This window comes from Carex rostrata, chromosome 21 (assembly GCF_964058835.1).
Source record: "Carex rostrata chromosome 21, lpCarRost1.2, whole genome shotgun sequence".
NCBI classification, from domain to species: domain Eukaryota; kingdom Viridiplantae; phylum Streptophyta; class Magnoliopsida; order Poales; family Cyperaceae; genus Carex; species Carex rostrata.
The window spans coordinates 961,925-979,569 of record NC_135938.1 but is presented as its reverse complement, the minus strand read 5'-3'; the positions used below and the strand labels follow the sequence as shown (position 1 = coordinate 979,569).

Here is a 17,645-nt window from a genome sequence, read left to right as displayed (position 1 = left end):
AAATGGGTAAATTTATGAGTTTTTGAAGTTTAGAAGAGTAAATATGATACTATGAATTTTAGAGGGAAATATATGTAATTTTGTATTTTTTTAGGGGTATAGCTGAAATTTCCCGTAGATTATATTATTAACTTTTCAGCTTAAAACTAAATGAGTCCATAAATCCAACTCCTTAAATTTTCCAACACAAGTCATATCAAAGGAAAGTTCCTACAAACTACAAAGGGCAAAAAAGTAAAAAAGGATCTTTCCATAACTAAGAAGCCAATCATGAAACGGACTTCTAAATCGGATAGTAAATATATGAACTTCATTAAACGCACAAATAATAAAATTAAAATAAAATAACATATAATTCTGCATGCTATTTAAATTTTTTTTTAAAAAGAAGCATTATTAATATCTTTATTTTTGTATTAAATCTAGAAAGAAGAAATGATCGGGCAAACAAACTACAAGGTATATAATCAGCAATGGAAAGCTATATTGAATTAGGGATAAATAATTGTCTACTTCTGAATTTTAAAAATCAGATATGTATTTATGTATAATCGAATTGTTATATATTTTTAAAGAAAAAATTAATTATCTACCTCAAAACATATCAAATTAATTAATTCACAGTAGTTCGTAACTCTCTAGTTGTATAAGTATTTTGTTTTGCTTATTCATAATTAAAAATCTTAGACTACCTACGCTCTATATGTAACAAAGTAATATGCAGCTCTTGACAACGAACGTGAATCACCGACTTGGATCCGATCCGATTTAATAGGTTAGTGGGTTGGATAATTGGATCCGATATTCTCAAGTTCGATACAAGAAGGTCTGGTTAATTGGGTCGGAATGAACTCTGCTGCTTTTCTATAAGAAAAGTAGCAGGCTGTTTTTCGGATCTCAACCATTCAAATTTGTTGAAATTTGTGTATAAAAAAGTTTTTTTATAGAGATACGTGAATAAAAAATTTTGAATGGTTAGAATCGGAAAAGCAGCAATCCTAATTGGGTCATGACTTCTTTAATCCGATCCAACTAATTTTAAAGTTCAATTTGTTTTTAATATTTAATTAACGTTTTTTACCACTAGACTAGAGATATTTCGTATTTATTGGATTAATGATAGTATGAAATATATTCAACATAATGTAAGGTTACACGGCTATAGTCGGTTTGACCCGTGACCCGTGAGTCAGATGCTGATTGGATCTTCACACCTAAAATCAATCATGTTAAGTTTGACCTGTTTTAAAAAATTATATGAGTAGAACTAGGGTGCTCTTAAACTCACCAAAGTTTTGGTGAGCTTAACTCTAAAACTCATTAAATCAATTTCAAATTATGAATCCGAACCGTTGAAACCCGTCTACCTTACGTGTGATGCATCGACATGCAAAAATTTTAAATATTCGAATTAATTTAGTATAAAGTCAAGCGGTCAAAATTAGAAGGTTAATAAATTAATTTTAGTGCATTCATTTTTTGAACGTTTTTTGACCGCTTGACTTTATACTAAATTAATTCGAATGTTTAAAAATTTCACATGTAGATGCATCACACATAAGGTAGGCGGGTTTCAACGGTTTGGATTCGTCATTTGAAATCGATTTGATAAGTTTTAGAGTTAAGCTCACCAAAACTTTGGTGAGCTTAAGAGCACCCTAGTTCTACTCTCATAATATATATATATATATAGAAGAGGGTTTAAATATCTCTATTTTTAAAAACTTTAATGACTCAAATTTAAATCTTAAAATTCAAAATAAAACCGTTAGATATGAACTACATCATTTTATCCATGCACGTGTCAAAAATTATGACATTTCAACTTTGTTTTGGATGTCATCTTGAGCTTGTAAAAATGTATACTAATGTGGATAATTTATAGACGTTGATTTTTCAACTTATTGATTCATATAAAAGCAAAATCAAATGTAATAATTTTTTATGAATACATAGAGAGAATAACATAGATCACATCTAACAGTTTTATTTTGACGTTTAAGTTTTAACCTTCGAGTTATTTAAGTTTTCAAAAATGGAGGCATGATGGAGGTACAAAAAATGGAGGCATTTGAATCCTTCTAATATATATATATATATATAGAGAGAGAGAGAGAGAGAGAGAATGGCTAAGCTCAAAATGTTTTTTCTTAGCTTCGGAAACAAATGATGTAGTTTTTTTTTTTTTTTTTTCAAAGTCCAAACAGTCGATCCAAACTGTTAAATGTTCAATATATATTAAAATGTACTTGGAGACCAAAGTTTACATTTTGTCAATCAGCATCTGACTCTTAGGTCACGGATCAAACGAATAATTGTCGTATAATCGAGTCATATGCAGATTTGGGAGTGAAAAGTTTGAGACCAATTCAAAATAGAAGTTGAAATGTTTAAAATCAAATAAGATAAAATAAGAAATTGCTATATGAGTATCTACACAGAGAGTAGACACATAAGATCAACAAAATTGTCATGTAATTTCTTATAATATACGTAGGAGCCCAATTTGGCCCAAAGCAAGCTGTTCATAATTCATATGCTCCGAAATTTTTTTAGGCAGCACTTAGCACTCTAATGAATTAGAATTAAACAATTACTACTGTTTTAGTTAGATTTTAATTGTTACAATCCACGTATAGTGAGTCGGCACATCAAATTGAATTGGTGTGGAGACTGGAGATGCGCATCAATTAGATTTGATGCGCCGACTAAATATGCACATCAAGTTCAACAGATAAAAAAAATAGAGGTGTCAAGTAATTTATTCATATATGAGGAGGGATCAAGTTACAATAATTTTTGAATTACAACAAGTTACCATAACTATTTTTTACATTTTAAAAGTTCAAATCGTAGATCTAAACCGTTAGATGTGATCTCTACAATAAAATGTGCTTAGAGACCAAATTTTATATTTTTTGAAATTTGTTTACTATTTATTAAGATGGGTACAAAATTCAATAGTCTGAATTTGACTAGTTTTTGTATCCATCTTAATAAATAATAAAACAATTCCAAAAAAATGTAAAATTTGGTCTCCAAGCACATTTTATTATAGAGATCACATCTAACGATTTGGATCGACGATTTAGACTTTAAAAATATAAAAAAAAATTGTAATAACTTGTTGTAACTTGATCCAACTCTTCGTATATATGCGCACCAATTACCACCAAGTTCACCGAGCAAGTAGGAATTAAGTATATATCACGTGCTCCTCCACTACAAAAAGGGTCAAAAGGTGACAAAAACTATTAAACTAAAAACAATTTGAATTGTGTCACCTGCTGACATATGTACTGAACGAATTGCAAAACGCTGCGCATATTCAGTATTAACATTGAATTGGTGCACGGATTACAGTCTCTCAAAAATTCTCGTATATAAAATTCTTCTCTTTTTAGCTTAGTTCTAACACGCTTTCAACTGCCACAACTGTTATAATTTTAAGTACAATATATATGTTTACAAGATAATATGTTTATGTTTATAGGATAATATGTGTATATTTACATGATAATATGTGTATGTTCACAGGATACTATGTGTATGTTCACAGAAGGTGGTCTCCAACAGCTGTCACGCGTTTTTAACAGCTTTCACGTGTTTTTATGTTGACATGATTTGTTGAATTAGTTTACAGAATTTAGTATTGATGTTTACAAGATTTAATATTGATGTTTAAAGAATTAGTTGAAAATATTCGGAAATTTTTGGGGGACTATTAGCTGCTTCCCTAATTTAATTTGATGCGTTGATTGGGTATGCATTGGTGGTATGATTTTAAATATGACTGATTGGGTGGTAATTGTTTAATTCAGATTTAATGGGGTGTCAAGTAAAAAAATTTCGACCATATGCTTGTCCGATTTATAATATTGTCGTTGTTTAATTCCACATGTAAAAAACAAAATGTCTGAACACCCAGGGCAGATAAATATAGGTTGGGCTCCATTGGAGGGTACAGTACAGGGCAGCATAGAACAAAACTGGTAATAGAATACCAGACTGTCGGAAGAAGGGATGGGTTTTCTTACAAAATTCCCCTCATGCTCTTCGCTTTTCACAAAAAAAAGAAAAGGGCGGTAGTTTAATAACTTTACATTTAAGTTTAGGTAGGTTCTTTTAATTTTAAAGTAATATTTACTCTTCACTTTTAGTTTTCGGTAGAGGCAATGTAGTGGCAGATTTTTTTTTTCTTTTTCGCTTTCTACAATGCAAGGTTTCAAGTACTTTGGCTTTCAATAAAATACACCTAAGGGTTTTTCTAAAAAAAAAAAAAAAAAAAGATAAATATAGGTTGGGATGCAGACGGATAATCGTATTGAGCAAGTGCGGGTTCGTGACTTGTGCGGATCCCCTCAAATTGCTCAAATAATGGGTCTTTGATAAAACGGATGTATACGGATATCCGCTTTGTTTATTTAGTAAAAAACATATCTATATTCAAATCCTAGTATTCTCTTCTTATTGAGTAAATATCCGGATTTGTATCTAAATTATCCGTATCTGTTTAAATTCAGATTCAAATTATAAATGGATTCAGAGTGGATATCTATCCGATAATCCATATCCGTTTACAGCCCTAACTTCATGCATTGATCTCCTATTTATTATGCTTTTAACAAAATTAAAATATTGTTTTTTCAAACTTGGTAGTAGCTACCAAGGTTCGTGAGGAGGAATCGAACTCTCGATCTTTGGATATAACAATTCTAGGACATTTTCCTAGCCAATTGTGCTACCTCCCCTTTCTCCAAAATTAAAATATTGTTATGTTTACATTATTACATTCATGTCGAAAATATGACCTGAATTACACAGAGTTCAGATCCAATGAAGTAACTCAAAGATGGGGTTTAAAATCAGAACTGTCTGATTTGAATCTGAGATAATCTATTCGAAGTAGAGTGCACACATCCCGAGAGATGAATTCAAATCACGAAGCAATCTCAAGCGACGGATTCAAATCGGACTATCCCGATCCAAAACCCAAAAATTGGGTTACTTTGGGGGATCCGGACCCAATTACCTCACAGCTATATTTTGTTAAGTAATTTTATATTTTTTTATCATGAGGATATTTAAAATTGGAGGTAAAGTTATCTAAATAATTTAAATATTTCTATAGGATTTCTATGCAGATTTTGAACTCTAAGATTTTTCGTATAAGAGATATTTGTGTTTGTTATTAGAGAAGACTACTTTTCTATGAAATATAAATAATAGAGACATTGAAAATATCTTCAAACTAAACATGTAGTATAGAGCAAAAATTGTGCTGGACCTTCCTGAAATGTTTGACAGTATCAAGGGGAACATGTTTTCATGTAGCCTAGGGGTGCAAACGAATCGGATACGGATCGGATAGTAGTAAAATCATATCCGTATCCGCTTTTAATTTTCGGATACGGATAAGAATCGGATATTAGACGGATACATATAGATACGGATCGGATATCAGATATCCGTAGATATATACATAAATATTTTCATAATTTATGATAAACTATATGCTATATACCTATTATTCGGATACGGATAATTAAAATTCAAAATCATATATGTATCCGTATGAATATTCGGATATCAGATATCTGTATCTAATTTTCGGATACAGATACGGATACGGTCGGATAATATCCGACTCGTTTGCACCCCTAAGTAGCCTCTCCTTATTTTTACTGGATATACACTTTAATATATTTTTGTTAAATTACACCGTTATTATTGCAATATGTGGCGCTGAGAAAAGCATGACCCCCGATTAGGAGTGATTAGACCCGGGTCTAATCACTTATTATTACCTTATTGGTTATGACTTGTGACAATGTCCCCGCTTATAAATGAATCCAATGCCAACTTTGGCACATTAGTGCTAGTCACTTTCTTGGGGTACTTCACTGTGTAAGTAACACCAAGCTATCCATTAGTCTGTCTAAATCAGCCCAAGGGTCACTGCTCCAACTGGGCCCCACTTGACAGATGTTGGACATATATTTGACAAGAAATTTATTGTTTTTATTGACGTTTTCATCGCAAAAATCACCTGTCAAGAGCTGTGGAGGCAACGTGTGGTTTCCACTTCTCACTTCCCAGCCTAATACACATATATAGTGGGGTTAGTCTCTTGTCCTTTGTGAAGGCAACACCTGGTTTTCACTAAAAGTTTTGGTTTAAACTTTGAACTGAAGCGATAAGAACTCAGATAGATTTGATTTGAACTTTTTAAGTTTTGATTCAAACTCAAATGGCCCTAGAGCATCTTCACATGACAGCCCATGCTTGGCATGAGTTTGGATCCCTAAAGTAACCCAAATTTTGAGTTTGGGTCTGAACCGTTCGATCATCTCCAGTCCGAACTCGATGTACAATTTTGAATCATTTCTAAATTAAATTCGAATTATTTATTTATCACTGAGTTCGGATCTCTAAATTAATGACTCAACACAGATTAAATCTGACTGCTTCCCGCGGAGGACACATGGGCCTTGTAAATCTCACTGTGTAGATTTAGTTTCTAGGGTGCCAGAAAAGCCCATTACTGACCCATGGGCCTTGTAAATCTCACTGTGTAGATTTAGTTTCTAGGGTGCCAGAAAAGCCCATTACTGACCCATGGGCCTTGTAAATCTCACTGTGTAGATTTAGTTTCTAGGGTGCCAGAAAAGCCCATTACTGACCCATGGGCCTTACTACAATGATATATTGGACGAATACTCTGCGTGCGTTCTTCGATCTCAAATCGGGGCTAATACTCTTCTTCTTCGATTCGATCAGTAAAGCAAAGAGGTGGCAGATGGCTTCGGAAGGAGACGAAGTGGTGGTGACCGTCCGATTCGTCGGTCCCTACCGCCCCGCCTCTCTTCCCCTTCCTCCTGTCATGAAGGTCTCTCTTTAACTCGATCAGTATTTGTTTTGCACACTTTTTTGATAAAATATACCTCAATTTAAGAAAGATTCCATAGCGAACTGTTCAATTGGGTAACAATGCCTGGGCCTATGGAGCATTTGAGGTGAATTTACTTGTATTCTTGCCGGAAAGCCTAGTTAAAGCATTTAGAGAACTGAATGTGTGGTTCAGGTTGGGTTTCACTGCTGAGTGATTACTTGTTCAGTCAGAATGGAGACACAGATTTACTTAAAATCAACTGGAAATTAACAATGTACCTAACATTGTGTTTATTTGGAGTAAATATGTAATTTTTATCTAAATGACGGCAACAGAGTTCTAATTACTGTATAATATGTTGGGGTTAAATCTAGAAATGTGGAATACCGGTACACCCCGTACCAACTATAAGAAACCCGTAATAGACCCAGATGCAAAAGGTCTGAGATTGTCGGATAAGAATGGGCACTCTTAATAATCTGTCGTATGACACAGGTGGGAGAATTGAGGAGAAGGATAGCATTATCAAGAGATTTACCATCTGATCGGTTAAAGTTGGTTCTTTGTGGAAAGACTCTGCATGATAAACAGAGTGTTGATAGCGTTGAAGATGCCACTGTTAGGCTCTCCCATGGTGGTATGGAAAAGTAGCTTTTCTTTTACTGTTGTCGATACATAACAATGCATAAGATTGACCAACTTATTAGAGGTGGTTGTGTAATAAAGGCTTGCTATGAACGATTCGGCTATATGTACCCCAGTGATTAAAATAAAATGAATCTTATCAGCTTTTAGCTGAGTACATCTCCTTTTTCTGGTTTGTTAAACTATTTATTTACACTTATTCTTTATTGATTTATCTTTTTCTCTTTGGAGTTAAGACTGTTTGATGGTAGCTGTCATGCCCACTCGACCTGCTAAGCATCTACACGATGACCATTCTGATGATGAAGATGAAGAATTGGTGGGTAAATTTTCAATTTGGTCCATGTGTTTCGACCTAATATTCAAATTCATCCCTGATTTTTTTAAGTTTGCATCCTACTCTTTGAGTGCTATATATCAATATATGCTCTTCTGGAAAGGAAAAGTTCAGGATAAAGCTAGATATATCCACGAGGTTTTGCAACAAAAAAAAACCATAAAATTGTACAATTATTAAACTTTGAGGGATGAATTTAATATTAGACATACTAATGGCTGGCTTTGTAGTTTGCCTTTCTTATTTCAGTCAGAGGGATGAACTTTTAAACTTTGTTAAATTTTATAGAAATTTGTAGTTCCTCAAACAGCAGGTCCGTGGAAAAGGAAAGTTTTCACATTTCTCAGCCACAAATTGAGAATTCCAGGTACGTCACACACACATGTTAATCTGTATTACTCATTCTAAGGAGAGTAAAAAAAAGCATATGATTGGAAATTAGTTGTATTTGAATAATTTTGTGCTGAATTTTTATATGAATAGATATAGTGCTGATGGTAATGTTCTCTATGGGCCTGAAGGCATGGGCATTCATCATTCTTTGGTTTTTATTAGCGCCTATTGCTCAGAAATTGGATCTTGGGCCTATTTATGTAAGTGACCTCCATCATTTACCAGTTTTCTATTTTAATTGGTGTATGAATGTACGGCATACATTTACCAGCCTGTTAGATGCTGATTAATTGTATCATCAACTACACATTCTGTCGATGTGCTAATAGTCATCTTTTTGTAATGAGTTCATAGAATAAAATGAACTCAAAATTAACTTGACTAAGTATATATTAAATGCAGATAATAGGTACTGGCTTTCTTCTGATACTTTTGAATCTTGGGAGGAGACAACAGGGTGAGCTTAGGTATGTGCTCCATTTAGTATGTTCTTATATACTTTTTATCTACACCTGCATGTGCAACACAAGTTTATGAAATTCTGGGTATTTCTTTTGTAAGAGTATATTGCCTCTGTTGCCCTGCCTCTGTCAACTCCGCATGAGATGCACCTCTCTGCTTGTTACTAGTGCATTTGTTTTGTACCAGCATAGTTGCCTATTAAGAATCCTATTCAAAATGCTGGAAGAAAAACAGAAGCTTGAAATAAAAGAAAATTGTTTGTCTGGTATCCCAGTTTGCACTTAAAAGCAGAATATTAATCAGAGTGCTACTTTAATAGTTTGATTTGGTGTTATTTTTTCAGCGCATATTCAATATTTAATGAAGATTTCAGAGAACTTCCTGGCACGCTGAATGCAGAACGTTTGGATAGAGATATTCGTGCAGGTCAATTGTAATCCTCCACCCCCAACCAAAAAAAAAAGAGAAATAAATTAAAATATGTATATAAAATAAAACAATTTTGTGTAGAGTGCTGTGGATATGTACTTTAGAAGTTTAAAAGACAATAATGGTTTCTTGTGAAGCACTAATTAACTAAAATGCACCAGAACCAGATTACTAAAATAGTGAGAGAAGCTTTGCTGGCTATAGGTAGCCAGTACAAATAGAAGCATTACATGTTAGACTAAAGTTCTGTAAAAGGTATAGTCGCTGGCCCATCTTTTGGAAATTTTAATGCATGGACGGACCCACAAACAGTAAATGGCAGTTAAAACTTAAAAGCCGGTCACCTCTTAGGCTCTTACTGTTTTTTAACGTCTCAGATTAATTCTTTTCTAAAGGCTAAATCTCAAGTGTGGAATCAGACTGATTGACTTTATTGAATGCTCAGCAAATTATATTTCCGTATATAATAAGGAAGTAGATCACCTGCCCCCCGGGTGCAGGAAAATTCTGCCCCCTCAGTCACTGCAGGGTAGGGCCGGGTTTAGAATTTAAGGTTTAGAGTTTAGGATTTAGGATTTAGGGGGTCCACAAACAATGACTCTGGGGGCAGACGATTCGATCTCATATAATAAAGCTCAGTCTGCCACAAAAAATTCAAAATGAGTCTGCATATGGTGATAATTTTTCTCTCATTCAAAGGCGTGTATGGTTGAATAGAGTCCACAAATCTGTATTTGGTTTTGTACGGTACGTACTATTCGTATCACAGTGCTTAGTTTCTGGGGTTTGCCTCTTCCAGTTATGTGCCATTTTTACGGCATGCAATAAAAAAATCTAGATTTAATTTCTTAATTTTTCTTGTACCTGGTATATATCTGTGTGTTTTTCACATGTACTGCAAATCATTATCACGATTCGTATAAATAATTGAACTTGAAGATCTAAAAGCAATGCTTGGCGATATGTGAGAGCGTGATGGGAGCCGCGAAAGATTAATGTGTGGTCGTGATTTTAGATCCGAGACTCGGTGAAAACTGGACCCCGTCGGAATATCCCTTTTGTGGATGCGGTTCATGCAAAGCTCCCACTCTTCTGCAATCCTCTCAATTTACAATTTCTCTTAATTTCTTAATTTAAAAGTTTATGCAGTGTGTCTATCCTCATCTCTCTCTTCTTTCTTTTTCTTTCTTTTTAACAATTGCACTATTAGTATGCTAAACGTCATACAAATCGCAGTTTTGAAAATCACACAATAGAAAATAATATTCACAGCTATGCAGCTTCTGTGAAGCTTTCAAAAAAGAAAATAATATTCAATATTTTAACCTTTGTATTTTTGCAAACAATGAATTTGTGTAGTGCCATTATTGTAATGATATTAGAATATTTTGGCCTACGCAGATAATCATAAGAGAGGCTAAAAGCAGATAATCATTATTGTAATGATTAGAATATAATTAAATTATAACAGAGGCTACAAGTAGACTACAGTCATGGGATAAAGTCTTGAATGGAGAATGATGAAGAGTGAAGAAATGAAGGTAAAAAGAAAAAAAAATAGCTTTGTTGTAGCGCCATTGCCAGCAAAAAAGATAATAAATTAGAAACCGGATCGTATTATTATTTATCCGACAATTATGATTGAAATGAATATGAGATAATTATATAACAACTTCTATCTAAAACAGTAAAGTCGGAGTCGGTTGGGAGAAAATTCGAATATGGATACATCCGGATATCCGCTCCGTTTACACCTTCATGAAACTATCAGTATCTGTATCCACCAGTGTTGTAAAAAACATATGTTTAGGCCGATTAGTCGTTGGCGGTGATCAAATCGTTATGAATTTTTTGACTAATTAATTGATTATTCCCGATTATGGACGATTATTCCCGATTAATCGCTTGGCGGTACCCTGTCCGTCTGACGACCGCATACCGTTATTTACAACAATCCACCATTATTTCACCATATGCAAAAAAAAATATCCGAATTCGTATTCCCAATTATTCGCATATGTTTAATCCGGGTTTGAATTATCTCCGGATACAGAGTGAATACGGAGAGAATTATCCGGATTCATTTGCACCCCTAACTATTTCCCATTATAACTATTTTTATATTTTCTTCTACGTTGAAATACTGAGCTGTAAATATAATCATAAAGCCAAAAGAAAAAAAATGTAAATATATTCGTTTACCAATATAGAAATATAGCATAATGATATAATATGCATCGCTTAGTACATTAAAAATAAATTATAAATTGATTAAACCAAAAAGCACCTGAAGTTCGAGAGCATACAGTAACATAGTTTTCTATAAATATTTAGAAATTAAATCCATCGAAGAACAGATTGAAGTGTGAAAACCAAGTGGGAATGCATATAATCTTGTATAAAAAAAAATAACAAAGAATTTAAATTCCAGAGGATTCTAGAGACTTGGAACAAATAGATGGACCATTTAAAAATGCGGGGAGAAATGTCTCTCGCCTTCATACAAAATCGTGGTCCCTTTAAACCAATTTTGGTGCTCCTCATTTTTTTTTCCCTTTATTTGTTTTGTCTTCCTGCTGAGGGGCTACCGAAAGATGAAATGGAGCTTGTTCTTTTTTATTATTTTTATTTTTTCATTTTTTCATTTTTCTTTGGTCTCTTTTCTCTAGACAAATCCAATATGTGACGTAACATAACGTATTTAACGTGACAAATACGTCGTAATTTGATTACGTGACGTGACATGACGTGACGTGAGTAATTATCATTACATATTTTAAGAGAATACACTGCGCAAGAGGATAGGCCGTGGATGTCATTCTGCTAAGAGAGAGAGTCTTGTTTCAAATCTATTTTAATTTTAATATTTTGGCGTAATTTTTATTTTTTGTTTTAAAACTGACAGTATTTTTTTTTTTTTTAAATTGTTGCTTCTATTTGAACATATTTGTTTTTTTTTAAATAAAAGAAATTCTTAAAACTTGCCAGCATATATATTTAGTAGAAATTGTGGATTGCATGCTACCACATGATTCTCTTAATCAATGTTATGTTTATTGTAGGCATTGTTACATGCAATTCTGTCAAATGATAAGAACAATTGCATTGGTTCTTCTAATTTTGAATATTCATACGTAGTTATAAGAATTGTAGGTTTGATTTGAACTTAATCTAAATTTATGTTTTGAAACATCTTGATGCTTGTAATTATAATAAGTTATATTTTTTTTTCAAATTATCAACGTTGTTAAATTAACAATTACTTCATATTTCTCTAATTAGAATTATAATTGCCACATCAACATTTATTTTTTAAAAGTAAAATGGAGATGCTCCTATGTTGATTTGATTTGATTTGATTGAATTATGTTGTTTTTGCTTCCATTGTCTAACATAAAACATATGATTGGCCAGTGCCCATTTGCAACGGAGATGTATGAAAGAATGAAGATTGTGATACAAATGAGAACACAACTGATAGAAGTCATACTACGGATGGACAACAATAAAAGGGCAAAAGATACTTTACTAGTGACAATGTTTGTCATATGAAAAGAAAGATGTGCACGCATATTCAGAAACACTAACAAGTCATGCATAGATTTAATAGAAGTGGCACAAATATTGCATCGCCACGATGATCCGCCGAAAGAAGTCTGACTATCTAATAACATTTAGTTTTTTTTTTTCTTTTATTGTATTTTTAAACTTTTTTCTTTACATTTCATATTTACTTTGCTTTTGATTTAGCTCAACCTTATTTGAGCAACTTGTGTTTATTTTCGATTACAACTATAAACTCTTGTAACCGCAATTATCAATTAAATATGGATTAGATCCTTATTTTTCCTAAAAAAAAAATTCTTATGAACTGTTTGGATGTGCCACACCATTATGAGCATCAGTACCCTCCGCAGCTAATCTGGTTTACTGTGGATCAAGTGGGGTCACCCAAGGAATATGTGGGGCCACATAAATGGACTTGGCAATAAAGATATTTAAAGTTTTAAACCGTTCAAGCTGAATATATTGGTTTTGATTTTTGAAGCAGTTGTTTTCTTGTTATCCATGGAGATCTCATCTGCTTCTCTTTCGTTGAAAACGAACCCACATTGATCATTTTCATATATCTTCTTGAAGCTCGATCGTTGTAGTAATTAATAATTTCATATCAATAAATTAATTTGTATTGCAAAATCAACTAGTCAATGGATTCAAAACCAAATTAAGGATGCCGCACCACATATATGTACAGAAAATGACGTAATTTGGAGGTCGTTTCAAATGCTTGAAAAGTAACAAGAAAGTCCCTATCACAAGTTATTCAGTCTATCATGGATATCTTGAACTGAGTGGTCACGGATAATATTGCTTTTTTTTTTCTTTCTTTTTTTAATTTCCAAACTAATTTAATTTAATTGATCGGATAATTACGGTAATTTATTCAAAAGCTACGTTTAAGGACTCCGATAATTAGAGAATCCTAAGTTCATTAATTGTTATAATTGACTTATGCTATTCATAATTCATTTTTGTCATGCCGCCAAAATGTCAACAAAATGAGATCATATAAGATTGAGTAGAACTAGGGTGTTCTAAGTACACCGAATTATATGTGAACTCAATTCTAAAATCTATTGGATTGAATTCATACGACTAATTCAAACTGTTAAAATCCATCTACTTTACGATTGATGAGTCTACATTGGAAAATTTTAAATTTTGGAATTAATTTTATTTTATATAGAGTCAAGTAGTAAAACAACGTTAAAAAATTAATACATTAAAATTAATTTATAAACCTTCTAACTTTATACTAAATTAATTTCAAAGTTAAAAATTTTCACATGTAGAAGCATCACTCGTAAGGTAGATAAGTTTCAACAATTCAGATTTATAATTTTAAATCAATCCGATGGATTTTAGAGCTGAGTTTATAAAAGAGTTTGATGAACTTAAAAACACTCTGTTTCTACTCCATATAAGATATATCAATCACAAAAGAGAATGCTAATCACTTGGTAAGATTGATATTTTGCACAAGAAATCACACAACTGATGACATATATACTTTGATCAAAATTTGTAGGCAGAGATACTACATGACAAAATTAATTTAATTTTCTTATTTAAATGATCAAAATTCCGTATTCATTTTATTTTTAAATATGACTTAATCGTGTTTGTTCCTTTACGACATCAAATGACCTTTCAATTGTTAACAATGAAAAAATGAACTTTCAACAGTTACAATTTATTGTATAAATCATTATATTGGACAATTCAAATATCTAATAGTGTATATATTAATCAGGAGGGATTCAATTATCACAATTTTATTTTTTTTAGAATTAGTGGCTTTAAATGACAACTAACAATTTTATTGATAAAAAAATGTACTTACAACAAGTCAATTGACTCTCCTTCTTCAATCCAAACTCATTTATTCTCATGAAATCTCGTAAATTACTCTAATCACCTAATCCTACATATCTACTCTTAAACACCCTATTGTCTCTTTCTTTATCTCTTTCCACAACTGAATTCGCTTTCGTCCGGCCACCGCGCTCCGACAACTGGATTTGCTTACCACCGTGCTCTGATCGAGATGATGATAGTAAAGGCTCTAAGCTTCGAATTTCGATGATACCACACTCTTAGCTCCGGTTGGCTCCGCTCGACTTCCTCCCTTCTCTCTCATTCTTCTCTCCATTCAAGGAGATGAAAACGAGAGAGAGGGAAGGTATCGCTATATCGGAGGTAGGAACTAGAAGAGGTGAGAGAGACGAAATGAAGAAGTGTAAAAAAGTGAGGAGCGACGACAATGGTGGCAGCTAGGGTTTTTTCCTCTCTTTTTTTCACTTGGGAGGAAAGAGCAAATTAAGCGGCTATGGATTCCTAGGTATTGAAATTTACTCGATTGATTACCATAATTTTGAGTTACCATAAAATTATCACAACTATTTTCTATATTTTCAAATTCCAATTTGTCGATCCAAACCGTTTAACATGATCTCCACAATAAAATGTGCCTGCAGATCAAATTTTACATTTAAATTTTTTTTTTTTACTATTTATTAAGTATTTTACAAAAACTAGTCAAATTAAGACCATTGAATTTTGTACACATCTTAATAAATAGTAAAAAATTCAAAAAAAAAATATAATTTGATATGGAAGCACATTTTATTGTGGAGATCATGTTGAACGGTTTGGATCAACGAATTGGAATTTGAAAATGTGGAAAATAGTTGTGGTAACTCAAAATTGTGGTAATGAGATCTCTCTTTTTTATTAATTACGTATTTTTTTTTTGTAAATAATAATAAGTACGGATTTGCATGCCAATATATGCTCAAATGAATTATTCAGACACTAGTCGGCCAAAAAAAAAGGCAAGTGCAAAATTGAAGGGGCTATGGAATATGGTTTGCACACATAATTGTCAGTTTTGTATTCATGCATGAGCTTGACATCCCCATATGGTCCAATTTTGGATTCAGATTTTTGTTATTTTTCAGAGGATGGTGTTATTAAAAAAAACACTATATATGGACATGGAATAAGTTTGTGATTTTTATAAAAAAATTGTATTAAACTTTAATTGAAATGAAAAATTTCAGAAACCCAACCTGCTTAATAAAATACTCAAACCTGTACAATCCAGTTTGTATAAATGTAGATAGAAAATGTAGTTAAAAACCTTTGCAAAAGTTTTGAGGTGAAATGATATTTTCTTTGAGATGAGATTGAAGTGAAGTAAATGTGAAGAAAATGGTTAAATATTATTTTCTATGTTAATTCTAAAAATTAATTCTTTTTATCACGTCAGTGGAAACGAAATAGCAAGTTCTGAAATAAATGTCAATAAAATGGCTAAATTACTGACATGGAAAGAATTATCTTAATTTATAAATCAAAGATAAATTCTTAGAGAGAATTTTGAAAACTCATGCATCATCTTTATATAAGATCTTTAATTAATATGAAATAATATGAGTTTCTTTTACTCGTTATATTTGAGAAAAGAGTATGGTTAATTTTTTTTTTTTTTTTTATAACCAGGTAGCGACTACCATGAGTACAAGGAAAAATAGATGTGCTTACAACTTCAGAAAAATAAAATAAAACAAAACATCAAATCTCTTCTCTCAACCAATTCCAATAGATCTTCGACAACACTTCAATCACATTTCGGTCTCTTCCTTAATTTCCTGTGCCAGCAACCAAGAGGATTTGGACGGACGACCAAAAATACGAGCATTCCTTTGTTTCTACACACCCCACAGAACCGCCATAATTTGGGTCAACCATACCCATTTAGACTCACCAACCACCACCTTGTACCGGCTCCAAGAGGCCTCCCACAGCCTCTCTGGAGTATGGTTAAAATCACTATTATTTTTCTACTTCAATCATGCCCCACATTCTTATCTCGTTTTTCAAAGTCCGAACATTTATCCAAACTGCTTAACATTATATTCATATTAAAATATGGTTGGAGACACAAATTTTATATATTTTTTTGAATATTTTTTTAACTGTTATTTTAGTTAAGTATGAAATCATTGTATTGGATGGTCCAGCACCAATTGTAGTGATTTTGTATCTATCTAAATAAAATCTAAAAATATAAAATTTGATCTTCAATCACATTTTAAAATAAAGATATAATAATTTGTATCTATTGTTGAAACTTTAAAAACAGAGATACAATATGGAGTATGATTGAAGCACAAAATTAAGAAGAAATATTTTAAATCTATTCTTAGGATATTGTCTCTTTCTTCTGTGTCATCTTCAAGGACGGTTTCATTTAGTCCTTTTCCTTTTTACTTTTATATATCGATTTCCATGTACTTTATTTTTAGCAAATATCCTTTTCGGCCTTTTTTTTATTTCATTTTTTGAAAAAATTCTAAAACCACAACTTGTGTTTTACTTCACTTATTGAGATATTTTCTCATATATTGATAATTAATGTTCATGCGATACAATTATAATGAGAATTTATTTATAAAGATGTTCATATATTTGTTGTACACACATCTAATATGCACGCTAAAACATTGTACGATTCAATTTTAAATACCAAAAAACTTAAATACGACTATGTAAGTATAAATTCCTGATTATGAAAATTTAGACGACTATAGTTCAAATTTAAACACTTAGTTATACGACTTTATATACCGGAAAATTCTAGCATAAGAACTAGACTATATAACTTTAAACTCTAACAATTCAAACACTACACAATTGAAGTATAAAATAGTGTTGTAAATAACAGTATGCTGTTATCGGACGGACAGAGTACTGCTAAGCGATTAATCGGGAATAATCGAGAATAATTAACTATAATCGGCAATAATCGGTCGATTAATAAGAAAAATCCATATCGGTTTGGTCACCGCTAACGACTAATCAATCAATTAATCAGCTTAAACGGACGTGTTTTACAACACTGGTATAAAACACAAGATAATT

At 32.2% G+C, this 17,645-nt stretch overlaps 1 protein-coding gene across 2 annotated transcripts in view; it reads left to right on the top strand.

The window, feature by feature from the left end:
- The window catches only part of LOC144572974 (ubiquitin family protein), a 49,206-nt gene extending 39,902 nt beyond the window's left edge, over positions 1–9,304 (top strand). Inside the window, exons 2-8 of one of the 2 annotated variants that reach the window (XM_078322616.1) lie at positions 6,774–6,889; positions 7,388–7,529; positions 7,774–7,856; positions 8,163–8,241; positions 8,358–8,467; positions 8,670–8,734; positions 9,073–9,304. In XM_078322616.1, coding sequence (XP_078178742.1) covers positions 6,800–6,889; positions 7,388–7,529; positions 7,774–7,856; positions 8,163–8,241; positions 8,358–8,467; positions 8,670–8,734; positions 9,073–9,166 — 663 coding nt within the window. In that variant the 5' untranslated portion in view covers positions 6,774–6,799 and the 3' untranslated portion in view covers positions 9,167–9,304. Of the gene's footprint in view, positions 1–6,773; positions 6,890–7,387; positions 7,530–7,773; positions 7,861–8,162; positions 8,242–8,357; positions 8,468–8,669; positions 8,735–9,072 lie in introns of both variants that reach the window. The other variant, XM_078322617.1, reaches the window with a different exon arrangement.
- Positions 9,305–17,645: the final 8,341 nt, after the last annotated feature.